Source organism: Anomaloglossus baeobatrachus, chromosome 1 (assembly GCF_048569485.1).
Source record: "Anomaloglossus baeobatrachus isolate aAnoBae1 chromosome 1, aAnoBae1.hap1, whole genome shotgun sequence".
NCBI classification, from domain to species: Eukaryota; Metazoa; Chordata; class Amphibia; order Anura; family Aromobatidae; genus Anomaloglossus; species Anomaloglossus baeobatrachus.
Window position 1 is genome coordinate 866,717,706 of NC_134353.1, and position 24,162 is coordinate 866,741,867.

General features: G+C 47.8%; 1 protein-coding gene across 2 annotated transcripts in view; it reads right to left on the minus strand.

Annotated features, from left to right (window-relative positions):
• Positions 1–24,162, minus strand: part of ERBIN (erbb2 interacting protein) — a 352,105-nt gene that overhangs the window by 55,380 nt on the left and 272,563 nt on the right. For both annotated transcript variants that reach the window (XM_075326048.1, XM_075326057.1), the window contains exons 18-21: positions 18,269–18,445; positions 13,326–13,508; positions 1,906–2,020; positions 657–840 (exon numbers count right to left, since the gene is read on the minus strand). In XM_075326048.1, coding sequence (XP_075182163.1) covers positions 657–840; positions 1,906–2,020; positions 13,326–13,508; positions 18,269–18,445 — 659 coding nt within the window. The remainder of the gene's footprint in view (positions 1–656; positions 841–1,905; positions 2,021–13,325; positions 13,509–18,268; positions 18,446–24,162) is intronic.

A 24,162-nucleotide genomic window follows, 5' to 3' on the forward strand; every position in this document is an offset into this window, starting at 1 on the left:
TGGATGACATAGGACACGTCATGCACACAGGCCTGCAAAGAAGGAGGACGGCCATCGCAGCAGAGAGGAGGCACCGGACCGCAGAGCAGTGATCCCATTGGACTGGACCGCCCCCTAGGTGAGTATGATAAAAGGGATTTTTGCGTTACACAAAGCGGCCTGGGCTCTTATATACAGTATTCTGGAATGCTGTATATAACAGCTCAGTGGTAGTTGAAGCTTATAGTCGTCAAATCTGATGAGAGGTTCCCTTTAAGTTCCACCGAAGAAGCACAAAAAAGTAGAAAAGATCTAAGGATAAGCTAAGAGATATTGGAATGAGCTATGAAAGGTGAAGGCATCAGTTTATGATAGGTGGGGTCCATTCAAAGTAATTTGTTGAATGAAGGGGTATTTAGTCGAGATATACTAGATTGAGCCCTGCTGCAAATCTCCGCATAGCTGTGTGGTTGAAAATTGTGCAGAGAAAAAAAAAGTGCAAAATCAGGACTGTAGCCCCTTCATTCTAGGGTATGAAAGGGCTTGAAAACAGAAGTGGTGAATACAGACAGTTCAATGGGTGATATTAACGAATATGATAAACCTGCTCATCACACGTATATGTTAATTTTCCTAACAGTGGTAATGAGCCAATAATGTGACCAGAATGCACCAACCTTAATTTCAAGCTCATGGCAATGCCGGGCTCTTTTTCAGGCGAGCACAGGGAGGTGTCATGGCTGCTCTCAGTGTTTAGTGAGACAGAGTCGGACATACGAGATGGTGAGGAACAGTTGCTGTTGTTCTGATTACTGTTGTGGGTCACTTCGTCTGACAACGAGTCTGCATCTTTAATATCATCTGAAACACAATACCTCAAAATATTAATTCTTGGGAACGCGTCCAAGAGTAGAGCGCTGGAAAACTAGTGCACGTCATCCAAATTCACTGAGAAAGGCAGAAAAACGGAAATGTAACACATCCAAGAGTGGAGCGCTGGAAGACTAGTGCACGTCATCCAAATTCACTGAGAAAGGCAGAAAAACGGAAATGTAACACATCCAAGAGGGGAGCGCTGGAAGACTAGTGCACGTCATCCAAATTCACTGAGAAAGGCAGAAAAACGGAAATGTAACACATCCAAGTAAATCGTTATTAATTATTAATAATGACAAGAAGTGATCTGTCTATGATGGGAAATATCAACAGTATGAGGAGGACCCGGAGGTCCAGATATCCTAAGGAAAGTGAGGGCGCTTTACCAGAGGCACACAGCAAACAGAACCTGCAAAGACAGCGAGAATCCACCCTAATGCTAAGGCCTCTTCACATATCAGTGATTCCGGTACGTATGACGTCCGTTTTCATGTGTACCGGAGACACGGACATACGCAGACCCATTAAAATCAATGCGTCTGTGCACATATCAGTGTTTTCTTAAAGACTGTGTCCGTATAGAGTACATGTGTGCCTGTGTGTTGCGCACGGAGACAAGTCCGTTTTTCTCCGGCAGCACTGATGTCATACGGACCACACACTGATGTCATCCGTGTGACATGTACCGGAGAAAACACGTGTCTTTGAAATAAAATGATTTTCTATACTCCCCTGTCTCTAACGCTCCTATCTTTGGCGCTGCTGTCACTTGCTTCTGGGTCCCACTCATTATGCTCATTGCATATTCACTGCACTGCGGGCCCAAAAGCAGCAGCATCGCCGAAGACTGCAGCACCATGGACAGGTAAGTATACCAGCTCATGCGATCTGTGTGCTATATGGATGTCAAATGGATAGCACAAGGACGTGCAAAATCACGGCACACAGATCTGCCATATGCACCTTCAACATGGTCGTGCAAAACACGAACATTTTTCACAGACGTGTGAAAGAGGCCTAAGACACAGCCCTTGTGACGCTCATTATCACCTTTCTTGTTGTTGCTCAGTGCTACGACTTTAGGTTGATTCATGGACGTCTCAATAAGTGGCGGCCGCATTTCTGCCATCTTCATTTCTTCATCATAAGACAGATCTTCTGACTCCTACAGCAAAGAAATGTTGCCACATATTAGAGGGTCAATCATCGTTATTAGAACAGTAATCCGTTATTGAAGCATCTCCTTGTGTGGACCCCCAGTGATCAGCTGTAACCTGTGGTAGACCTGTCAGTAAAGGTTTAGTTTTTCACCAGCAGCACCACAGGGGAAATTGAGCATCTCAAAACGCCCATGCAAATCAATAACAAGTGTGTAATGCGGGACAGCACAGATCCTCAGGAGCGAGAGAGGACGTCGTCTTAACATTTTGGTCAAAACAGAGTGTCCTGAAAAGGGGTCAGACCTGTATTTAAGAGGTTTCCTCTACAAACAAAGTCATTTTAATCCATAGATCTTGGAATAATAATAATTTCCACAATTGGATGTGATTAATTAAAAAAAAATGTCCCTGTGCTGAGATAATCTTATATATGTGCCCCTGCTATGTGTTGTGTAATAGCCGTGTCTGACCATACAGGGACATGGTCTGATCATACCACAGCTCCTGGGCAGGGGAGGAGGCAAGAGAGTATACAGACAGCACAGCATGGGATCACAACTGATTCTTTCTGTGAGGTAAAAAGAGAATTTTGTTTACTTACCGTAAATTCTTTTTCTTATAGTTCCGTATTGGGAGACCCAGACCATGGGTGTTTAGCTTCTGCCTCCGGAGGACACACAAAGTACTACACTTAAAAGTGTAGCTCCTCCCTCTGAGCATATACACCCCCTGACGAGCAGACTTAGCCAGTTTAGTGCAAAAGCTGAAGGAGAATAGCCACCCACAAGTAAAACAGAGTAAGAACCGGAACAACCGGAGACTCTGTCCACGACAACAGCCGGTGATAACACGCGGAACAAGAAATTGCCAACAGGCAACAGGGAGGGTGCTGGGTCTCCCAATACGGAACTATAAGAAAAAGAATTTACGGTAAGTAAACAAAATTCTCTTTTTCTTTATCGTTCCTATGGGAGACCCAGACCACGGGACGTCTCAAAGCAGTCCATGGGTGGGAAATAAACAGAAAAACTAAGAAGTAGGCGGAGCCTAACTTCACAAATGGGCGACAGCCGCCTGAAGGATGCGTCTGCCCAAGCTCGCATCTGCCGAAGCATGAGCATGCACTTGGTAGTGCTTCGAAAAGGTATGCAGGCTAGTCCAAGTGGCAGCCTGACAGACTTGTTGAGCCGTAGCCTGGTGCCTGAAAGCCCAAGAGGCACCGACAGCTCTGGTCGAATGTGCCTTGATCCCCGGCGGGGGAGGCACCTGAGTGCACTGGTAGGCGTCCGAAATGGTCGACCTAATCCAACGGGCTAAGGTCGGCTTAGAAGCAGAGAGGCCCTTGCGCCGGCCTGTGGTTAGCACAAAAAGAGAAGTGCACCGCCTAAGAGCAGCGGTGCGAGACACATAGATCCGGAGAGCACGCACCAGATCCAGAGTATGCAACGCTTTTTCAAAGCGATGAACAGGAGCCGGACAAAAGGAAGGTAGGGTAATGTCCTGGTTAAGGTGGAAAGGAGAGACGACCTTAGGAAGAAAGTCCGGAGTCGGACGGAGAACCACCTTGTCTTGATGAAAAACCAAAAAAGGTGACTCCGAGGAGAGCGCAGCCAAATCAGAGACTCTCCTGAGGGAAGTTATGGCCACCAGAAAGGCCACTTTCTGTGAAAGACGAAACAAAGAAACCTCCCTAAGGGGCTCAAAGGGGGGTTTCTGCAAAACCGTGAGAACCAAATTAAGGTCCCAGGGATCTAAGGGCCGCCGGTAAGGCGGAATGATGTGAGACGCGCCCTGCATGAAGGTGCGGACCTGAGCCAGCCGGGCGATACGCCGCTGGAACAGCACTGACAGAGCCGAGACTTGTCCCTTGAGAGAGTTGAGGGACAGTCCTAGCTGCAGACCGGACTGTAGAAAGGACAGAAGGGTCGGCGAGGAGAATGGCCAAGGAGGATGGCCGGAAGAGCAACACCAGGACAGGAAAATTTTCCAAGTTCTGTGATAGATCTTGGCGGAGGAAGACTTACGGGCCCGAGTCATAGTGGAGATGACTTCAGGAGGAATACTAGAAGCCATCAAGATCCAGGACTCAAGAGCCACGCCGTCAATTTGAGAGCCGCAGAATTCAGGCGGAAAAACGGACCTTGCGAGAGAAGGTCTGAACGGTCCGGGAGATGCCACGGCACCTCTACGGACAGATGGAGCAGGTCTGGGTACCAAGCTCGCCTGGGCCAGTCCGGTGCAATGAGGATGACTCGACGACCCTCCATTCTGATCTTGCGCAGGACTCTGGGCAAGAGAGCTAGAGGGGGAAACACGTAGGACAGACGAAACTGGGACCAGTCTTGAACCAGAGCGTCCGCAGCGAAGGCCTGAGGATCGTGGGAGCGAGCCACGTAAACCGGAACTTTGTTGTTGTCACGGGATGCCATTAGATCCACGTCCGGAGTGCCCCACTTGCGGCAGATTGACTGAAACACTGCCGGGTGCAGGGACCACTCGCCACCGTCCACGGATTGACGGCTGAGATAATCTGCCTCCCAGTTTTCTACGCCTGGGATGTGGACTGCGGATATGGTGGACTTGGAGTCCTCCGCCCATTGAAGAATGTGTTGGACCTCCAACATTGCCAGGCGGCTGCGTGTCCCGCCTTGGTGATTGATGTAGGCAACCGCTGTCGCGTTGTCTGACTGGACTCGAATGTGCCTGCCGGCCAACAGGTGGTGAAAGGCTAGGAGAGCTAGAAGCACAGCTCTGGTTTCCAGCACATTGATTGAAAGGGCTGACTCGGACGGAGTCCAAGAGCCCTGTGCTCTGTGGTGGAGATATACCGCTCCCCAGCCGGAAAGGCTGGCATCCGTGGTGAGAATCACCCAGGACGGGGCCAGGAAGGAGCGCCCCTGGGACAGAGAGAGGGGCCGAAGCCACCACTGAAGAGAGCTCCTGGTCTGTGGCGACAGAGCCACCAACCTGTGCAAGGAGGAAGGCCGCTTGTCCCAACAGCGGAGAATGTCCAGCTGCAAGGGACGCAGATGGAACTGGGCAAAGGGAACAGCCTCCATTGACGCCACCATTTGATCCAGCACCTGCATCAAGCGCCTGAGGGAATAACGGTGGGGTCTCAGCAGAGAGCGCACCGCCAGTTGGAGGGAGTGCTGTTTGACTAATGGCAACTTCACAAGTGCCGACAAAGTCTCGAACTGCATCCCTAGGTATGCGAGACTCTGGGTCGGAGTCAGAGTGGATTTGGGAAGATTGACAAGCCACCCGAACTGGGCTAGAGTGGCGAGAGTGAGCGAGACACTCCGCTGACAGTCCACGCTGGATGACGCCTTGACTAGAAGGTCGTCCAGGTAAGGAATCACTGCCAACCCCTGTAGGTGCAGGACCGCAATCACTGCTGCCATGACCTTGGTGAATACCCGAGGAGCTGTGGCCAACCCGAAAGGAAGAGCCACAAATTGGAAATGATCTTCTCCGATTGCAAAACGTAGCCAACGCTGGTGAGAAACTGCAATTGGCACATGCAGATAGGCATCTCTGATGTCGATGGACGCCAGGAAATCTCCTTGGGTCATTGAGGCAATGACTGATCGCAGAGACTCCATGCGAAAGTGCCGCACCTGAACATGCTTGTTGAGAAGCTTGAGATCCAGGATGGGCCGGAAGGAACCGTCCTTTTTGGGAACTAGGAAGAGATTTGAGTAGAAACATCTGAACCGTTCCCGAGTGGGAACTGGTACAATCACTCCGGTTGCCTGCAGGGATGCCACGGCCTGTGAGAAGGCGGCGGCCTTGGAGCAGGGGGGAGTTGAGAGAAAAAATCTGTTTGGCGAGCTGGAAGAGAATTCTATCCTGTAGCCGTGGGAGATGATATCCCTTACCCACTGATCGGAGACGTGTTGAAACCACGCGTCGCCAAAGTGGGAGAGCCTGCCACCGACTAAGGATGTTGCTGGCGCGGACAGATAGTCACGAGGAGGCTGCCTTAGCAGCAGCACCTCCTGCGGTCTTCTGTGGACGCGCTTTTGGGCGCCAGTTGGATTTCTGGTCCTTGGCTGAGCTAGTGGACGAGGCCGAGGGCTTAGGGGACGACCAGTTGGAGGAACGAAAGGAACGAAACCTCGACTGATTCCTACCCTGGACAGGTTTCCTGGTTTTGGTTTGTGGTATGGAAGTACTCTTCCCGCCAGTAGCTTCCTTAATAATTTCATCCAGCTGTTCACCGAACAGCCGGGACCCAGCAAAAGGGAGCCCCGCAAGGGAAGGCAAGGTACTTCTTTGAAGAAGCATCTGCCTTCCACTCTCGAAGCCACAAGATCCTGCGGATAGCGAGGGAATTAGCCGAAGCCACCGCAGTGCGGTGAGAAGCCTCCAGCATGGCAGACATGGCATAGGATGAAAAAGCTAAAGCTTGGGAAGTTAAGGGAACCAATTCGGGCATAGATTCCCTGGCGAGGGAATGCATCTCCTCTAGAGAAGCAGAGATGGATTTGAGAGCCCACACTGCTGCAAAAGTCGGGGAAAACGAGGCCCCCGCCGCTTCATATACGGATTTGGCCAGAAGGTCAATCTGGCGGTCAGTGGAATCCTTAAGGGAGGTGCCATCAGCCACCGACACAACGGTCCGGGCTGAGAGCCTAGACACCGGAGGGTCTACCTTTGGGGAATGAGCCCACTCTTTGACCACCTCAGGTGGAAAGGGGAAGCGGTCATCAGAACCACGCTTTGGGAAGCGTTTGTCAGGACAGGCCCTGGGCTTGGTCACAGCGGCCTGAAAACTGGAGTGGTTAAAGAACACACTCTTTGCTCTCTTAGGCGAGGTAAACTGGTGCTTTTCTGCCAGAGAGGGTTGTTCCTCTGATACTGGCGGATTGAGATCCAGTACAGAATTAATGGAAGCAATCAAGTCACTAACATCTGAGTCACTTTCGGACAGATCAATGGGGTACATGGAGGTAGCCTCCGAGCCACCTGTAAAGGCATCCTCCTCATCCTGCGAGTCAGTTACTGAATCAGAGCCGCGGGACGAGGAAGGAGAGGGAACCCTGCGTCTCTTCTTAGGAGGACGGGGTCTGGGACCAGATGAATCCTCTGTGAGCTCCGGTCCTGAGAGACCCCTAGCAGCAGAGGCACCCTGTGAAGGGGGCTGATGCATGTTCAGCAAAGTCCTGGACAGAAGTCCCATGGAGTCAGCAAAAGACTGGGAGATAGACCTAGAAAAGGATTCTACCCAAGCCGGGGGTTCAGCCACAGGAGCAGGAGCAGCCTGAGAGACCACTGGGGGTGAGACTCCAGGCTGAGGCACCGCCAGGTTAGAGCAGGCATCACAATGTGGGAATATGCTCGGTTCAGGCAGCAGGAGCTTACATGCAGTGCATACTGAATACATTTTTGGAGCCTTGCTCCTCGTGTGAGACATGCTGCTGGAGTGGGGGCTCTGCCAGAGAATGAACCCCAGAGAGTATAATCAGAGGTCCGGAGACCGGTTCTGGCTTACTGGACCGCTGGAGCGGTGTTGTGTGCCCTCCAGATCCCGAAGCCCGGACCCCCAAGCACAGCACCTCAGCAGAGATGCTGCAGACCAGCTCTGCAATGTGACTGATCGCAGAGAGAACACTGAAAAAATGGCCGCCGGAGCAAAGGGAGGGGGCGGGACTTGCTTGAGGAGCGGGATCTGGAGGGCCATAGAGACCTACAGGGGAGGGGACACACACTGCAGTGGGGAGTGTCCCTCCCCTGTGCCGAACGGCCGCCGGGCGGAGCCGAGCCTGTCCCTCTGCATGAGTGACATGCAAGGGCAGTGAAACCAAAACTAGGCCTCCGGCGGAGCCGGGGCCTAAATTTGAGCGGCGCGGCCGGCGCGCAGGCACCATCGGCGCGGTTCTCAGGCGACAGCTAGAGAACCCGCCGGAAATGTCAAAAAACACAATAAGCACACTCTCCCACAACAATAATGTACAGGGACCCCCAATATATAAACGTCTCAGGTACTTAGCTTGCTGAGACGCAGGGCCAAGTCCCTGGGGATGAGTGCTCCAGTCCAGCAGGGTCCTGAAGGGCTGCGGATGGAGACCAGTCTCCTGCCAAGCATGGAGACCGTGCTGGCTCCCACTTCAAGCCAGAGCCCAGGAGGGATGGTGAAGGAGCACGGCATGTAAGGCTCCAGCCTAGGAATCAACCTTACAACACCGCCGACACAGTGGGGTGAGAAGGGACATGCCGGGAGTCCAGACATGGACCCGCTTTTCTTCAAACTCTTTCCAAAAATCAAAGAAATCAGATGAGAATGCATGTGTGGATGTATGCCTCCTGAACACAAAGCGATAAAACTGGCTAAGTCTGCTCGTCAGGGGGTGTATAAGCTCAGAGGGAGGAGCTACACTTTTAAGTGTAGTACTTTGTGTGTCCTCCGGAGGCAGAAGCTAAACACCATGGTCTGGGTCTCCCATAGGAACGATAAAGAAAACATTTCCTTGCCTGTTTTTAAGCAATGTTTTACCTCAAAGAAAGAAAAATTTGTGATTCTAAGCTGTTCTATCTTTATTATCTCTCTTATTTTCTCCCCGGCCTAGGAGATGTGGTATGATCAGACCATGTCCCTGTACGGTCAGACACGGCCATTACACAGTACATAGCAGAGGCACATATATAAGATTATTTTTTAAATCACATCCAATTGTAGAACTTATTATTCCAAGATCTATTAATAAAAATTTCATGTTTCAAACAAATAAAAAATTGTCAACCCCTTTAAGACAGAATTTTCTAATAGGGAACATACATTTTTTTTGCAAACTGAATAACTCCTTTAAAGTGATTTTCTGCTTAAAATATTTGACAGTATATCGCAAGAATATTCCATCACTTGCTAATCCGTTGCCAACACCATCATCATCATCAATGAATGAATGACCAGACCATGATGGGGTCCTCCTGATAGCCGGTAGGATTGGACAGGGTTACAAGCAGCGCAATAAAGATGAGTGCTTTATCTTCAAGATGTGACTTCATCCTACGCATTTCGAAGTTCATTTCTATCAGGATCATCATATCAAATCATCATCAAATGTGATTATCCTAATGAAGGAGTGTAATGTCACGCTAAGTATGGGGAAGTACCAAGTGAGCAGTGAAAAGTAAGAGGAGACCCCTGCGTCTAGGGAAGGGGGAATGGTGACCTCCGATCAAACCTACTGCTGGTCCCTGGGATCCCTCACCACCCTTGATAGGTTCCTTACCTATACGCCGAGCCGGATACCTGACCCTAGGTATCCCTAGTGCTGGACCCTAAATAGGGAATGGTTGGGATGAGCTCTTCATCAACCCCATTCACCTTTTGTGCCTCCCCTATTTCCTCATAGACTGTAGCTTACGAGCAGGGCCCTCACTCCTCCTGGTATCTTAATTTTGTTATTTTGTATTGTCTCATATTGTCTGTACATGTCCCCTCTTAATTGTAAAGCGCTGCGGAATATGTTGGCGCTATAGAAATAAAAATTATTATTATAATTATAACCCCACTAAATGCTAAAGGAAGACACAAAGAGGACACACAGAGGAAAAGCATGAACTACTTATCCACAAATGACATAGGCAAGAGTTTAGCAAGCTTCAGCAACGATACTACAGGTGAGAGCAAGCCACCTGCTTGCAACCAGAGCTAGAATGAACTGAATAATATCACCATCACCAGCCCAGGGAAGAAGGGAGTATTTAAGCACCAAGAGAATACTCATGATCAGCAGCTTGGTGGGAGGCAAGCTCCTGCTGGATCCAAAATGGGAAGAGAGGAAAATCCAGCAGGAAAGCTACCTATTACAATGAACTAACAGCAGGAACAATAGAAAGTCAGGAAGCATTTTGCGCATCCAAACACTGTGATTTTCTATAGCCAGAAACCACATGACTGTGTCACCCCTTACACACCCGTGACAGGTAACTCCGAAACATGTAGAATAAAGTCACATCTTGAAGATAAAGCACTCATCGTTATTGCAGCTGTTTTTCCAAAGTTCCTTTATAATAATAATAATAACAATAATCTTTATTTCTATAGCGCCAACATATTCCGCAGCGCTTTCAGTGGTTGTGTCTGACACAACCCCTCCAGGTGATCAAAACCTTATTGCACCATACCCCACAGAGCAGACTCTGTTTTGCGCTTTTGTTTCCTCCCATCCAGGATGGGGTCCTGCTGGCACACGACTAATAAATATATGACTGTTTTGGGTTTCCATGCATTGACACACTCACCAATCACAGCAAGAAGACGATGAAAATGTTCTGTGTGAATGTGCCTGTGCAACCACTGCTTCATTCGCCTCCATGGGTGTATGGCAGTGGTAGTGTGCATATGTGAACACCGCTCCTGACAGTGACTGGAGCAGTGGCCGTGCATGCGCACTCCAGCTACATTCACACAGAAGTTTTTGGAATCTTGGTCTTATGATCAGTTCCGAAACCTAAAACCAATCCTATAGCCTAGTTATAAATATGGCTTGTGGGACAAGTCCTTTAGTGTCTATGGTCAAGAACATCTCAAGAATTCTAGTTCTGGAAGAAATCACAGAGTTCCTGTACAGATTTTGGTTTTGCCGACAGTACTACATCTGTAGCATTGTAATGAGAGTATTTAGGCTATCCATGGTGGTTAACAACTGGAATTTACAAAGAAACAGCTCAGAAAACCATTTTTCAGAATGAATTAAAACAATGACTTCCTCCTTTGATGAGAATTCGTTGGAATATGACACGGTGGCCCTCAGGCACGCTCTGTGCTCAGACAGACGGGATAAAAGGCAAGTTCAAAACCCATTACAATGAGCTTGTGTTAGAAGTAATGAACTGTTTCATTATTCCATAGTAATATAGGTAAAGTAGGTGACTCATGGCCGAGCAGTCATCCTGCGAACAACACGGGGACACCGATTAATCTGCGGGGTACGATATGTCACACTGGGTGTTATCTGCATACTATGTTTTCCCAAAAATAAGACAGGGTCTCATATTTATTTTCATTTCCAAAAAAAAAAAAGGGCTAGGGCTTATTTTTTTTCCATAAACAACAATCACACATTTATGCTTTAATTTACCGTGAAGGTCTATGGCCAGCTTCAGCGTGAAGGTCTATGGCCAGCTTCAGCGTGAAGGTCTATGGCCAGCTTCAGCGTGAAGGTCTATGGCCAGCTTCAGCGTGAAGGTCTATGGCCAGCTTCAGCGTGAAGGTCTATGGCCAGCTTCAGCGTGAAGGTCTATGGCCAGCTTCAGCGTGAAGGTCTATGGCCAGCTTCAGCGTGAAGGTCTATGGCCAGCTTCAGCGTGAAGGTCTATGGCCAGCTTCAGCTTGAAGGTGTATGGCCAGCTTCAGCTTGAAGGTGTATGGCCAGCTTCAGCTTGAAGGTGTATGGCCAGCTTCAGCTTGAAGGTGTATGGCCAGCTTCAGCTTGAAGGTGTATGGCCAGCTTCAGCGTGAAGGTGTATGGCCAGCTTCAGCGTGAAGGTGTATGGCCAGCTTCAGCGTGAAGGTGTATGGCCAGCTTCAGCGTGAAGGTGTATGGCCAGCTTCAGCGTGAAGGTGTATGGCCAGCTTCAGCTTGAAGGTGTATGGCCAGCTTCAGCTTGAAGGTGTATGGCCAGCTTCAGCTTGAAGGTGTATGGCCAGCTTCAGCTTGAAGGTGTATGGCCAGCTTCGGCTTGAAGGTGTATGGCCGGCTTCAGTTTGAAGGTGTATGGCCAGCTTCAGCTTGAAGGTATAAGGCCAGCTTCAGTTTAAAGGTGTATGGTCAGCTTCAGCTTGAAGGTGTATGGCCAGCTTCGGCTTGAAGGTGTATGGCCGGCTTCAGCTTGAAGGTGTATGGCCGGCTTCAGCTTGAAGGTGTATGGCCAGCTTCAGCTTGAAGGTGTATGGCCAGCTTCAGCTTGAAGGTGTATGGCCAGCTTCAGCTTGAAGGTGTATGGCCAGCTTCAGCTTGAAGGTGTATGGCCAGCTTCAGCTTGAAGGTGTATGGCCAGCTTCAGCTTGAAGGTGTATGGCCAGCTTCAGCTTGAAGGTGTATGGCCAGCTTCAGCTTGAAGGTGTATGGCCAGCTTCAGCTTGAAGGTGTATGGCCAGCTTCAGCTTGAAGGTGTATGGCCAGCTTCAGCTTGAAGGTGTATGGCCAGCTTCAGCTTGAAGGTGTATGGCCAGCTTCAGCTTGAAGGTGTATGGCCAGCTTCAGCGTGAAGGTGTATGGCCAGCTTCAGCGTGAAGGTGTATGGCCAGCTTCAGCTTGAAGGTGTATGGCCAGCTTCAGCTTGAAGGTGTATGGCCAGCTTCAGCTTGAAGGTGTATGGCCAGCTTCAGCTTGAAGGTGTATGGCCAGCTTCAGCTTGAAGGTGTATGGCCAGCTTCAGCTTGAAGGTGTATGGCCAGCTTCAGCTTGAAGGTGTATGGCCAGCTTCAGCTTGAAGGTGTATGGCCAGCTTCAGCTTGAAGGTGTATGGCCAACTTAAAATTTAGTAACCTTAACCCTAACTTACATTCACAATTGCTGGTGCAGTGTCAGTGTCTCTTATGTTAACACTTATGCGCACTCTCTAAACACTTTGTGTGGCAGTGGAACTCTTTTCTATGCGGCCGGGAGGGGGAAGAAGGCAGGAGTTTGGAGCAGTACTCGAAAACGATTCTGCGGGAGCAAGCAAGGCCAGCCTGGAGGCAGGATTCAAGAGGCAGAAAGTGGGACCCTGGAGTGGCAGCCAAGCCCACACCATAGCGCAGCAGCGGCCATCGAGGTGGGACCAAGGAAGCAGGATTTAGGAGGCGGAACTAGGGAGCGGCAACCAAGTAAACATCATAGCACAGTAGCGGCCAGGAGATGGGAACCAGGTGATAACATTCAGGCAGTGGGACTCAGGAGCAGGTGTGCAGATTTTACCCTACCATGGTAGGAGGAAGTGGCAGGACGATTTTGGAGCTTCATTTATGCATGTTCCAGTGCCTACCGTGTTAGGTTATTTATCAGTAATGTTAGTGACATAACCTAGGGCTTATTTTTGGAGTAGGGCTTATATTTAAAGCCTACTTCAAAAATCCCTAAAAATCTAGCTAGGGCTTATTTTTGGGAAGGTGCTTATTTTTGGAAAAACAGGGTAGCTATGGCTTCTGGGATAGCAATAAATAACATAGGGGATAGATGGCTATTCTAAATAGTGATATATGGTGCAGTAAGTACACAAGGGCCACCATCTGCATTCGTTCATCGTTCAGCATGGATTGTATATGTCAGAGTAGCAGACTCATTGGGACATTGGGGTCTGTCACCGTACACATACCTCAAGTGTCTCATCATGGTTCACCACAGTTTTTGCATTCCAGAGATTTTTGGTGAGATTAGTTGGTTGGGAGTTTCCGGTGATGTTCTGGGGCTCCGGCTCGGAAGGTTTTTGAATGCAGTTCCCCACAATATTATTTTCTTTTTCTTCTACATCACTTTTAGCTAGGACAGGTTCTATTACCTAGGTACAATAAAAATGAAAATAAATAACTTCATGAAATCATTGGGAGTGAAATGAAGATTTTTGGTACTCACCGTAAAATCTCTCTCTCATAGTCTTCATTGGGGGACAAAGGAACCATGAGCAATGGCCATCTCTAAGGTGACCATTGCTCAGTGTTCCCCGTGTCCCTCAATGAAATTATCAAGAAATGATTTGTTATTATGCTGTCAGTTACACACCGATTGGCTATATAAGAGCAGACTGGCGGACATTTACTGGCTTGTTTAGGTCTATGAACACTATATGCACAGAATAATTGCTAATGCAATCGTTCTGTGATCAGAACATATCCTATTACTGGCAGCTCATCTCCTGTGTAAACAGGTCAATGTGCTGCAGAGAACAATGATTAAGATTAAGCCAGGTTAAGAATCTTTTCAAGATTATCTCATCTAAACGGGCATTAGAGACCAGGCATATAATAAAATTACATATGCATGACCAATATATCCTTAAAATAGTGCCCAGATATATGCCATACCTTGTTCTCTGATTCATTTTACACAAGGCGGCTTTTTCTTATGGCTTTACAATTAAAGGGATTGTCTCATGTTTGGAAGTTTTGCCCTATTCATGGGATAGGGAATGTAATTTCAATCACTATGGGTCAGACAGCATTGCTGATCCATTTATTCTTAATGAGATTGACTGAAATAGTTGAGCACTACACTGAGCTGGGCTTCAGCTCTCCCATGAGAATGAACAGTTTCAGGGTGCCGGATTGACCAACACTCCATTCACATGGGACTCTCTCAGGATCACAGGAAGTCCCTATGGTCACCCCCCCAGCAATTGGGAAGTTATTCCCCATCACATAGAAAGGGAATAGCCTTAACACTAGAGCATACCACTTAAAGCGCACCAATCACCAGGATTGTTCCTATATAACCTAAAGGCAGTGCTATACTGGCACTATCATGCTGATTCTATACATACCTTTAGTTGTCAGCTCAGATATATAGGTATTGAAACACAAGCAAGTAAAGTTTGTAAAATTAACAGTTTTTTCATTGGTAGCAGCTGCTGAGCAGCCAATAGCAGGGGTGGGTATTCATAGTGATTCCAGCCCCCCAGCTGTCCATCCTCCCACTATCTATTATTTATGCTAATTCCATTATAGCAGTTTGTGGCTATAAATCATGGCAGCTAAAAGGACCTGTGCTAATGTCATACCCATGTGCCCAGAAGGGGCAGGGCCTCAACCAACAGAAAAATAATGTTGCTTCCTGGTATCAGCTATGTTGGCTGAGGACCCGCCCCTTCTGGTCACATGGGTGTGACATCAACATTAGTAAAACACTTCTATAATGGAATTAGCATAAATAATAGATAGGGGGAGGAACAAAAGGCAGGGGGGCAGAAATCACTATCTAACACTACTCCAGCTATTAGCAGCTGCTGTCAATCAAAAAACGGTACATTTTACAAACTTTACTTGCTTGTATTTCAAAAGCTATACATCCTAGCTGCCAACTAAAGGTATGTAAAGAATCAGCCTGATAGCACCAGTATAGCACTGGCTTTAGGCTACGGTATATAGGAAAATCCTGGTGATTGGTGCGCTTTGAAACCTCTTGAGAAGGCCATCCATTGGAGAAGATCACCCTTTTAGCTAGACCAGATTTTGGTCATCTTTGAGAAAACCAATTTTAAATGTAATAGTTGTTTCATGTGATTGCCTCAAAACGGTTTCAGTGCAAGGGCAAAACGACAGTGGGTGCAGAGCTTAAAGTTGGGGGTGACCAAAAAAGGGCCATTTCGACCTTATGAGAAAGACCAGATCTACTGCAAACCAGTGGTATTTGGAGATTTTACATTGGGGCCCCCAAGCTTCAAGTTACAACACTCTTTCACTGTATACCTAATCCATGACAAAAAGAAACACATTGTGGCATACTCCAATACATACTGTACTATTTCCATTACTAATGTGAGAGAATATGGTGGCCTGTGGATGAACCACAAAGCCACACATGGAGTGTATACAGACCATAGTGCATCTGCCATGGCCCCTAATAGTACATATCCACTAATATTATACCTTATCCTCTAATGTTTGATAACGAACAATGCATTAATTTACCATAAAAACAGCAATTTTTGAATCAAGTACAAGCAAGTCTGAGCCACCTCTACCCCCGAGACAAACTGACAATAAGCCCAATGTTTGGCATCAATGTATATCCCAGCCTGACGGATCACAACGCAGGGGACAGGTGACTGAAATACCTATAAACCATGACACGTGAGAGGATATAATAAAAGGGTTTGCTGGTAAGATACACATCGGGTGTGGTGGTGAACGTTGGACTTTACGACTGCACTTGTTTTTTTTTGCTTTCTTACGATATGTTACTGCTTTTGTGTGGATTTTACACCTCTATTTCTTGTAGGTGCTGCACTGACTTTTAGGACTCGCAGTTCACCCCTCCCATAGATACATTTATTGTTAAGGGTTTTTACCATAGTAAAGTATTTAGTATTATTAATTTGGTCTAATTTTTTTATTTGTGTTATTTTATTAGAGAAAACTGAAGTTACAGAAGACCTGTCACTTACTATAATTACATCATTTTTACTACCTGCTGTAAATGCCGCTGTTCTGAATCCGGTTTTGTCTCATGTACTACCCAAACTCTCCGTTCCCGAGAGATGACCCACTCGTATGTGTTAACTAGTCATTTTATCCAAATGGGCGTGGACCTCAACTCTTCTGGTGAACCACGCCTACTTGGCTTACAAGTCCAGATTCATATACAGGAAAGAGGAGGCCATATCTCAGCAATGGAAAAGAGAAGGAATAACAGAAAAGCAACACCAGATTCAGGTGAACAGCGACATTTACAGCCGGGGTTAATAAAATTACATAATTAAAGGGATTGTCCACTACTAGGACAACCCCAGGTAAAATAAAAAAAGCCTATACTGACTTCCGTGGTTGGCGCGGTTCCAGCAGTGTGACATTTTGTTATCAGACAATCCCTACATCCAGTCAATGCCAACTTCTCTCTCCCCGACACAGGAGCAATCAACAGGAAGTGAGCATTAGCCACAGAGCTGACTTCCTGTTGATTAACTCATTTGTCCAAGGCGGGGAGAGAGAAGCCAGCACTGATTGGACATGGGGCTTATGTAACATCACAATGTCACATGAGCCCCGACACCACTGGAACCGGGCCGACCATGGAAGTCACTATATGCCTTTTTATTTTACCTGGGGGAAACTTGTGGAATCAGAAGCGGTTGTCCTAGTAGTGGACAATCCCTTTAAGGAAAGAGAAGGATTCTCTTTAAAGAGTAAATTTACAGTTAAATTATGTTTGGTGGAGGCTCATGAACAAAACACCTCTCTGGGCCCTGTACTCCCCCTATCGCTGTACTCTATCAAATACTAGGGAGGTAGTCACAGTCACAATTGACTAAAGCCTGCTTTACACGTTGCAATTTCGCATACGATATCGTATGCGATTTGCAACGCCCCCATCGTATCTGTGGCATGTTCAATTTTGTTGAACGTGCCGCACAAACGATTAACCCCCGTCACACGTACTTACCCGTCCATACGACCTCGATGTGGGCGGCGAACGTCCACTTCCTGGAGTGGGAGGGACGTTCGGTGTCACATCGACGTCACGCGGCAGCCGGCCAATAGAAGCGGAGATGAGCGGGACGTAAACATCCCGGCCACCTCCTTCCTTCCGCATTGCCGGCTGGAGCCGCGGGACGTAGGTAAGATCTGTTCAATGTTCCCGGGGTGTCACACACTGCGATGTGTGCTGCCTCTGGAACATTGAACAACCCGACGTGCAATTCGTCAGGATTCAACGACGTGTATGCGATGAACGTTTTACCGTTCAATCGCAAATACCTGTCACACACTACAATGTACCTTACGATGCTGGATGTGCGTCACTTACGACGTGACCCCGCCGACACATCATAAAATATATTGTAGCGTGTAAAGCGGGCTTTAGGCTTTAATAAAGTCTATGGAAGATACAGAAACAGAAAATGGTTCCTTAGGCCCTGTGCGCACGCTGCAGATTTACCGCAGATTTGCTGAAGAAAATGTGTATAACAGTGCTGCAGTCATTCCTCAGCAAATCCTATGGGTGTTAAAAAAAATGCTGTGCGTACACTGCATTTTTTTATACCTGCAGATTTACCAGCGGATTTTCCGCTGCGGAATTAATGAACATGTCACTTCTTTTCCGCAAGTACCTGCGGTTTTTGCCATAGTGGTAAAAATCCACAGGGACCAACTTGCGGAAAATCCGCAGTAAATGCACACAAAAAAACGCTACAAACCGCGGCAAAACCGCATGCGGATTTCGTTGCAGTTTCAGTGCGCTTTTTTACCGCAGGTGCGGGATTCTTTCAGAGGGTCTGTTTTTTTCTTAAGAAAAAGTCACTTTCTAGTGCGCACATGGCCTTAGAAAGAGTCACAAGCACAGGCGGCCACCTTCTTCAATAATTTAGCCCCCAAGAGAGGACCATGATCTCATGCACTTTATTTCTACAAACCATTAAACCACCATTAATTGTAGACTCGGATTAGGTTTTGCTTCCACCATGTTATAAGCAGATCACGTTTACGGCTTGAACAGTACGATTTATAAAAAAGGTATCATTCTGTAATCCACATTTCAGTGAATATTTGTCTATGTCTTGTTCTATAAAGGTGAGTTCCTCCTGACCGGTCTCAGAATACACCCCACCTTTATGCCCGTGTCCTTCGTATGAAGCTGCTGATGGGCTTCATTTTGCTTCAGTTCTTTATTGGCTTCCTCGGCCTTCTCTTCATCTTTTAACCTGTGCACTATGGTCTGTACGGTTTTCACCATGTTCTTCAGCTCATCGGGGTACGGTGTTGGATATCTCTTCAAATTACCCTCCTGGAATGAAAAGGGGGGGAAAAATGATTAATTATTTATGTCTGACCTCACGTTAAAGGGACAATCTCAAGTTTGGAAGTGACCCCCTAGGCTTGGGATAGGGGATAACTTTCTGATTGCTGGGGTCCTGACTGCTGGGGCCCCCAGAAGATGTCTGATAGCAGTGAGGAAATTCAGGGGTAAATGCAACAAGACAAAGTGACTACAATCTTGGTATAGAACTATACAATATGGGCGCACTAAAACAAAATGACCCTAGGGCTGTAAGGAGCTGTATTAGCGCACCTACAGAGGATCGTCATCACTGCCCCCATTGGGGCTCACAATCTACTTTCCCTAACAGTATCTCTATGGAGGGTGGGAGGAAATCGGAGAACCTGAATGAAATCCACACAAACACGGGAAAAACATACAAACTCCTTGCAAATGTCTTTGAGGGATTTGAACCCAGGACCCCAGTGCTGCAAAGCAACAGTGCTAACCACTGAGCCACCATACCATGCTAACCGCTGAGCCATTGTGCTGCCCCATATTTTACCCCTTGAAGAAATGGTGGCATGTCCGATCACATACCATACTCTACAGATATTCTCCACATATTAAATTTACTCCCTTATATAGCGCTATTGATTCTGCAGCGCTTTACATACATCAGCATCACTGTCCCCATTGAGGCTCACAATCTAGAGTCCCTATCTGTATGTCTTTTGAGTGTGGGATGAAACCGGAGAACCCGGAGGAAACCCACAGGAACACAGGGAGAACATACAAGCTCTTTGCAGATGTTGTCCTTTGTGGGATTTGAACCCAAGACTGCAGTGCTAACCACTGAGCCACTGTGCTGCACAAATATTGCAGAATATTTCCAACTTATGGCCCCTGATATAGCTCCATTTGGCAGCACACAGACACTTTCATACTAGTGAGAAAAAAGAGACTCCTTGTGATATCACACCTCTGCCATGTCCAGAAGACCTAAACATGTTAAAGAGGACCTGTCGCCAGCCATAAATATTCAAAAAACTGTTTACCTGGAGTCAATGCCACTGTCCTCCTGAATTTGGCGTGATTCCTGCTCCTGTCCTGAGATATTTCCTTCTCTTCCCTGCACAAAATATCTAGCATTTTTGTTGATTTACTCTTCTTCTCTGTCGCTTATAGTACTTTAAAAATCCAATAAAACTTTTAAAAATATATAAAAAAGTATTTTTTACCAAATAGGAGTGATCCTCAAATTTCTTTTTGATGGCCACACCCAATTGTCTAAAAAGGCTAGATTTCTATTCACACAGGAGGCCATATCTCAAGATTGGAGAAGCAAAGGAACAGATGAAAAACAACCTAAAACTCAAGAGAACAGCGGCGTTTGCCCCACGAAAGAACTGTCAAAATTATGGCAAGTGACAAGTCATCAAACAGGTTACAAAAAAAGGTGCCGAGATATATAGTGCTTCAATCCTTAATAAATATGACAAATATCGAAGCAGAAAAAGCAATATAATAATGAATTTTATTACAGAGCCTATTCCTCCCTAACGGTGAAGTCGGAGTGCGATTCGTGCCCTCAAGAAGGGATCAGAGTTTTGGCTGTAACCAGATGGCACCGGAGTGGTGTAACTTTTTGTTACAAATGTAGAATATTTGGTGTAAATATTAGATGTCATCTTTTGCTTTTAGAATCAACATCACAACAGACAAGTTGTGAAATCGAAACCAGATTTGGGTGGAGTTGGTAAAAATGTACTTAAACTGTAAAAAAAAAAAAACTATTATCCATTATTAAAGTGAATCTGTCAGCAGGTTTGTGCTAGGGAATCTGAGAGCAGTATGATGTTGGGGGCAGAGACCCTGATTCCAGCGATGTATCAATAACTGGACTGCTTGGTGCAGTTTTGCTAGAATTCCTTGTTTTCTCTGAGGTAGAACTAGCAGACCTCAGTATGCTGAGCTGTGTACAACCCTGCCCACACCACTGAATAGCAGTTTCCTGTGTACACTGTCCATTGTCAGAAAGCTGCTAATCAGTGGTGGGATTACAGAGATTAGCCTAACAGGCCCAAACTTGAGACCTACTATGGCAGTGATAATCCCCTGCTGATAAAACACTGATTGTATTGAAAGTCCAGCACACAGACTAGTACAAATCGCTAAAATCAGGGTCTCTGCAGCAACATTATGCTGCTCTCAGATTAAAGGGAATCTGTCACCACTTTTTCGGCTTATAAGCTTCGGCCACCACCACTGGGCTCTTATATACAGCATTCTAACATGCTGTATATAAGAGCCCAGGCCGCTGGGTAGAACATAAAAAACACTTTATAATACTCACCTAGAAGGTCACTCCAGTGCAGACTGGTCAGATGGGTGGCACCCTTCTCCGGGACCGGCGCCTCCCCTTTTGGCCATGTTGGTCTTCCTTATTCTGAATCGGCGGTGCATGACGCGTCTACATCATACACACGTGCCGGGATTGAGGTCCTGCGCAGGCGCACTTTGATCTGCCCTGAGCAGTACATATCAAAGTATTGTAGAGTGCCTGCGCGGGAACTCAATGCTGTCGCGTGTGTATGACGTAGACGCGTCATGCACCCCGGCTTCAGAATAAGGAATACTAAGATGGTCGAAAGGGGAGGCGCCGGTCCCAGAGAACGATGCCACTAATCCAACTGTTGTGCACCGGAGCGACGTATTAAAGTGTTTTTTACGTTCTACACAGCGGCCTGGGCTCTTATATATATATATATATATATATATCATGTTAGAATGCTGTATATAAGAGCCTAGTGGTGGTGGCCGCAGCTTATAGGCCGAAAAAGTGGTGACAGGTTCCCTTTAAATATCAAAAATCTTGTGACAGATTAACCTGCAAAGGAGTTAAGACAAGTTTAATAATTGGAATAAAGGGAATTTTGTTTACTTACCGTAAATTCCTTTTCTTCTAGCTCCTATTGGGAGACCCAGACAATTGGGTGTATAGCTTCTGCCTCCGGAGGCCACACAAAGTATTACACTTTAAAAAGTGTAACCCCTTCCCTCTGCCTATACACCCTCCCGTGGATCACGGGCTCCTCAGTTTGGGTGCAAAAGCAGGAAGGAGAAGACTTATGAATTGGTATAGGGTAAATTCAACCCGAAGGATGTTCGGAGAACTGAACCATGAACCAAAAGAACAATTCAACATGAACAACATGTGTACACAAAAGAACAACCAGCCCGAAGGGAACAGGGGCGGGTGCTGGGTCTCCCAATAGGAGCTAGAAGAAAAGGATTTTACGGTAAGTAAACAAAATTCCCTTCTTCTTTGTCGCTCCATTGGGAGACCCAGACAATTGGGACGTCCAAAAGCAGTCCCTGGGTGGGTAAAAGAATACCTCGATAAAAAGAGCCGAAACGGCCCTCCTCTTACAGGTGGGCAACCGCCGCCTGAAGGACTCGCCTACCTAGACTGGCGTCTGCCGAAGCATAGGTATGCACTTGATAGTGTTTCGTGAAAGTGTGCAGACTAGACCACGTCGCTGCCTGAGACACCTGCTGAGCCGTAGCCCGGTGCCGCAACGCCCAGGACGCACCCACGGCTCTGGTAGAATGGGCTTTCAGCCCTGAAGGAAGCGGAAGCCCAGAAGAACGGTAGGCTTCGAGAATCGGTTCCTTGATCCACCGAGCCAAGGTTGACTTGGAAGCCTGCGAACCCTTACGCTGGCCAGCGACAAGGACAAAGAGCGCATCTGAACGACGCAGGGGCGGCGTGCGAGACACGTAGAGCCGGAGTGCTCTCACCAGATCCAAAGAGTGCAAATCCTTTTCACATTGGTGAATTGGATTAGGGCAAAATGAAGGTAAGGAGATATCCTGATTGAGATGAAAAGTAGATACCACCTTAGGGAGAAATTCCGGAACCGGACGCAGAACCACCTTATCCTGGTGAAACACCAGGAAGGGGGCTTTGCATGATAGCGCTGCAAGCTCAGACACTCTCCGGAGTGATGTAATTGGCACTAGAAAGGTCACCTTTTGCGAAAGACGTGATAAAGAGACATCCCGCAGTGGCTCGAAAGGTGGTTTCTGAAGAGCCGTTAGCACCCTGTTAAGATCCCAGGGTTCCAGCGGACGCTTGTAAGGTGGGACTATGTGGCAAACTCCCTGCAGGAACGTGCGGACCTGCGGAAGCCTGGCTAGACGCTTTTGAAAAAATACGGAGAGCGCCGATACTTGGCCCTTGAGAGAGCCGAATGACAAACCCTTGTCCATTCCGGATTGGAGGAATGAAAGAAAAGTGGGTAAGGCAAACGGCCATGGAGAGAAACCATTATCAGAGCACCAGGATAAGAAGATTTGCCAAGACCTGTAATAGATCTTGGCAGACGTTGGCTTCCTGGCTTGTCTCATGGTGGCAATGACATCCTGAGATAACCCTGAAGACGCTAGGAGCCAGGACTCAATGGCCACACAGTCAGGTTGAGGGCCACAGAATTTAGATGGAAAAATGGCCCTTGTGACAGCAAGTCTGGGCGGTCTGGAAGCGCCCACGGCTGACCCACCGTGAGATGCCACAGATCCGGGTACCACGACCGCCTCGGCCAGTCTGGAGCGACGAGTATGGCGCGACGGCAGTCGGACCTGATCTTGCGTAACACTCTGGGCAGCATCGCCAGAGGAGGAAACACATAAGGCAGTCGGAACTGCGACCAGTCCTGAACTAACGCATCCGCCGCCAGAGCTCTGTGATCCTGAGACCGTGCCATGAATGCCGGGACTTTGTTGTTGTGCCGTGACGCCATGAGATCGACGTCCGGCGTTCCCCAGCGGCGACAGATCTCTCGAAACACTTCTGGGTGCAGAGACCATTCCCCCGCATCCATGCCCTGACGACTGAGAAAATCTGCTTCCCAGTTTTCTACGCCCGGGATGTGAACTGCGGAGATGGTGGAGGCTGTGGCTTCCACCCACTGCAGAATCTGCCGGACTTCCTGGAAGGCTTGACGACTGCGAGTGCCGCCTTGGTGGTTGATGTATGCGACGGCAGTGGCGTTGTCCGACTGGATACGGATCTGCCTGCCCTCCAGCCACTGCTGAAAAGCCAATAGGGCTAGATACACTGCCCTTATTTCCAGAACATTGATCTGAACGGAAGACTATCGGAGTCCAGGTTCCCTGAGCCCTGTGGTGGAGAAAAACCGCTCCCCACCCTGACAGGCTCGCGTCCGTGGTGACCACAGCCCAGGTTGGGGGTAGGAAGGATTTTCCCTGCGATAGAGAATTGGGAAGGAGCCACCACTGAAGTGACGTCTTGGTTGCAAGGGAAAGAGAGACGTTCCTGTCGAGGGAAGCTGACCTCCTGTCCCATTTGCGGAGAATGTCCCATTGGAGCTGCCGTACATGGAATTGCGCGAACGGCACTGCCTCCATTGCTGCCACCATCTTCCCCAGGAAGTGCATGAGGCGCCTTAAGGGGTGTGACTGACTCCGAAGAAGTGACTGCACCCCTGCCTGCAGAGAAAGCTGTTTGTCTCGCGGTAACTTGACTACCGCTGACTGTGTATGAAACTCCATTCCGAGGTAAGTCAGTGATTGGGTCGGTGTCAACTTGGATTTTGGGAAGTTGATGATCCACCCGAACTGCTGGAGAGTCGTCAGAGCGACTGTAAGGCTGTGTTGACACGCCACCCGAGAAGGGGCCCTGACTAGGAGATCGTCTAGGTAGGGAATCACCGAGTGGC